Source organism: Panicum virgatum, chromosome 3K (assembly GCF_016808335.1).
Source record: "Panicum virgatum strain AP13 chromosome 3K, P.virgatum_v5, whole genome shotgun sequence".
In the NCBI taxonomy this organism is placed as follows: domain Eukaryota; kingdom Viridiplantae; phylum Streptophyta; class Magnoliopsida; order Poales; family Poaceae; genus Panicum; species Panicum virgatum.
In genome coordinates this window covers 2,488,090-2,490,362 of record NC_053138.1, presented here as the reverse complement: position 1 = coordinate 2,490,362, position 2,273 = coordinate 2,488,090, and the positions used below count along the sequence as shown (strand labels likewise).

The following is a 2,273-nucleotide window of genomic DNA, read 5'->3' as shown; positions in this document are numbered from 1 at the left end:
TTCACCTCCTCCCTCTTTTAGACTAGAGCACCAGATCGCTTTCTTAGACTAGAGCACCAGATCGCTTTCAACCCCGTACTTGCCATGGCCAGTCTCAAAGTTGAAGAAGAACAGTGCCTCCTTTTGCGATAGCTCGCGCGCGAGCAATAGATTTGCCCAAAGAAGACGCCCACGAAGCAAGACCGGATACAAGGAACCTGAATACCCGATTCAGATCACACACACTCTGGACAGCAGTGTCAACACGCGTTCCTCGACTTCGACACAACAACAATTCCAAAACCACAGTCCGGCCAGCTGCACGAATCAAAGCCCAGCGGGACCAAACAGATGAAAGGCGAGCACCGCACTAACATCATTGCAAACTAGTACTACTTGATAGGTTAAATAAATAGAAACAGCAGCGAGAACAGCTCACGAACAATGTTCTTGCATCTGCAAAGGGTAAAGTTCCCTTACAAGCATTTTCTTCAGCTAAGCTAAACTGGAGTGAGGGAGATTACAACTGAAAACACCACCCCAACCATAAAAAGTCTCCACCACACTTACTGACAGGAGTACCCCACAAACGACTGACAACCTAATCAAGCATTAAGTAAACTACTAATAAGCTGCTACTACTAGCCTCCTGCTAATGAGGAAGGAAACCCTGTCCAGTGGATGATCCAACGGCAGTCACTCCCCCAATCCTGAGCTGACCGTCCGTATGAGCATCCACTGGGCGGGCACACGACATGATGAATCTTCTTCATTGGCTCCTTCACTTGCGCTTGCCGCGCTTCTTGTCGTCGGCGTCGGTGCCGCCGGCCTCGCCGTGGAGGAGGTCCACGAGGCACGGCTGCTTGCAGTTGATGCAGGTCGGGTAGTCCTTCTTGGCCACCATGCAGTACATGAGGCAGCGCGTGCAGGCGCCGATCACCATCGGGGACTTGCTCCCGGGGCTGCCGCCGCTCGAGCTCCGCCCGTCCGACGACACGCACGAGCTCGGCGACGACGAGTCGCTGTCGTCCTGCCCGACCTCCATCCCCACGGCCGCCGGCGGGGACAGGTTCAGCTGCAGCTCCAGCCTCCCGCTCCTCACCCCGCTGCCGCTGCCCCGGCTCATGGCTCACTGTCACCACCTGAGGATCAAAGCCACCATTACACCACAACCTATCAAAGCATGATCGATGATGAACAAGAACACAGAGCAGATAACAACAAAACTGCTGGTACCTGAAGCAAGCCCGGAGGATGCGAAGAGGAGATGAGAAGAGCGAAAGAGATGAGCTTTGATGCGTCTGGTTGAGCGGCTAGGAAGTTATATAGGGCAGGCAGGGGGGTGCCAAGTAGGGGAGAGGTCAATGCTTCTCTTTACTTGGCATTAATGCAAAACAACAAAGCCCCCACGTCCTCCTCTTCTTCCTCCCGACTTGACTAGTATCTCCTTCCTTCATTCACATCTCCTCCTTTCTCTCTCTGTGATCCCTCCCATCCTAGTCTGGAAGATCACAAAATGGAGCACTGCGAGATTCATGCGTCCTCAAAGATCATGTCTTATTACTCGACAAAGACCACATAAGGTTGCAGCACTTGGATTCAGCTGCTGGAACTGGAACCAAAGCAATCTACTCTACTCTGTCCCAACATGCCCTCCCTGCAGGTCAAGTAAAAATGTAAAACAGAAACATCCATGAAGTATCTTCAGCTAGCCATCAGTTGAAATTTCCTCTTCCTTTGAAAAATATAATTTGTTTTTTTTCTCTCCAGTCTCCACGACTCCACGGTGCAGAGCAGAGATGCTGGCAGGCAGTACCTGCGAGTAATTTTACTCCATACTGTTGGCAGCAGCTGTATATAGTTTTAGCACCTTGAATGCTCCTTTATGATGAGATTTATGGCCGCGGCAGCTGATCAAAGGGTTCTACTCCCATCTAGCAAAGTAGTAAATGTGCATCAATGAGCCACTGCTTATGTGAATCGACTCCCCTTAAATATTAAAGCCATTTCAGGTAAATATAAAGCCTTTTTTCTCAATGTTAAAAGTAAGGAGCCTGTGAAGAGAGGCCGGCCGAGCCGTGCATATATTACTTACCTATGCCTTAGCAGCCTATATCCTTCAATGGCGTTTGCTCTTCAATGAGCTTCCATACTTTACTTTTGGTGCCTCAAGGATGCAACTTGTGAGATGACACCTAACCAACAAGCATTTAGAACCGCGTTGCGTATTTATTTCCATCTCACCATCAGCTTATGAATCACTCTACTAGTATACAAAAGTTTAGCACTAAATC

General features: G+C 49.6%; 1 protein-coding gene across 1 annotated transcript; it reads right to left on the bottom strand.

Annotated features, from left to right (window-relative positions):
* Positions 1-388: 388 nt before the first annotated feature.
* On the bottom strand, positions 389-1,698 carry LOC120696758 (protein GL2-INTERACTING REPRESSOR 1-like). Its single transcript, XM_039979737.1, has 2 exons — positions 1,216-1,698; positions 389-1,121 (listed from the first exon to the last, which is right to left on the bottom strand). The coding sequence occupies exon 2, from the start codon at positions 1,103-1,105 to the stop codon at positions 761-763; it is 345 nt and encodes a 114-aa protein (XP_039835671.1). The 5' UTR covers positions 1,106-1,121; positions 1,216-1,698; the 3' UTR covers positions 389-760.
* Positions 1,699-2,273: the final 575 nt, after the last annotated feature.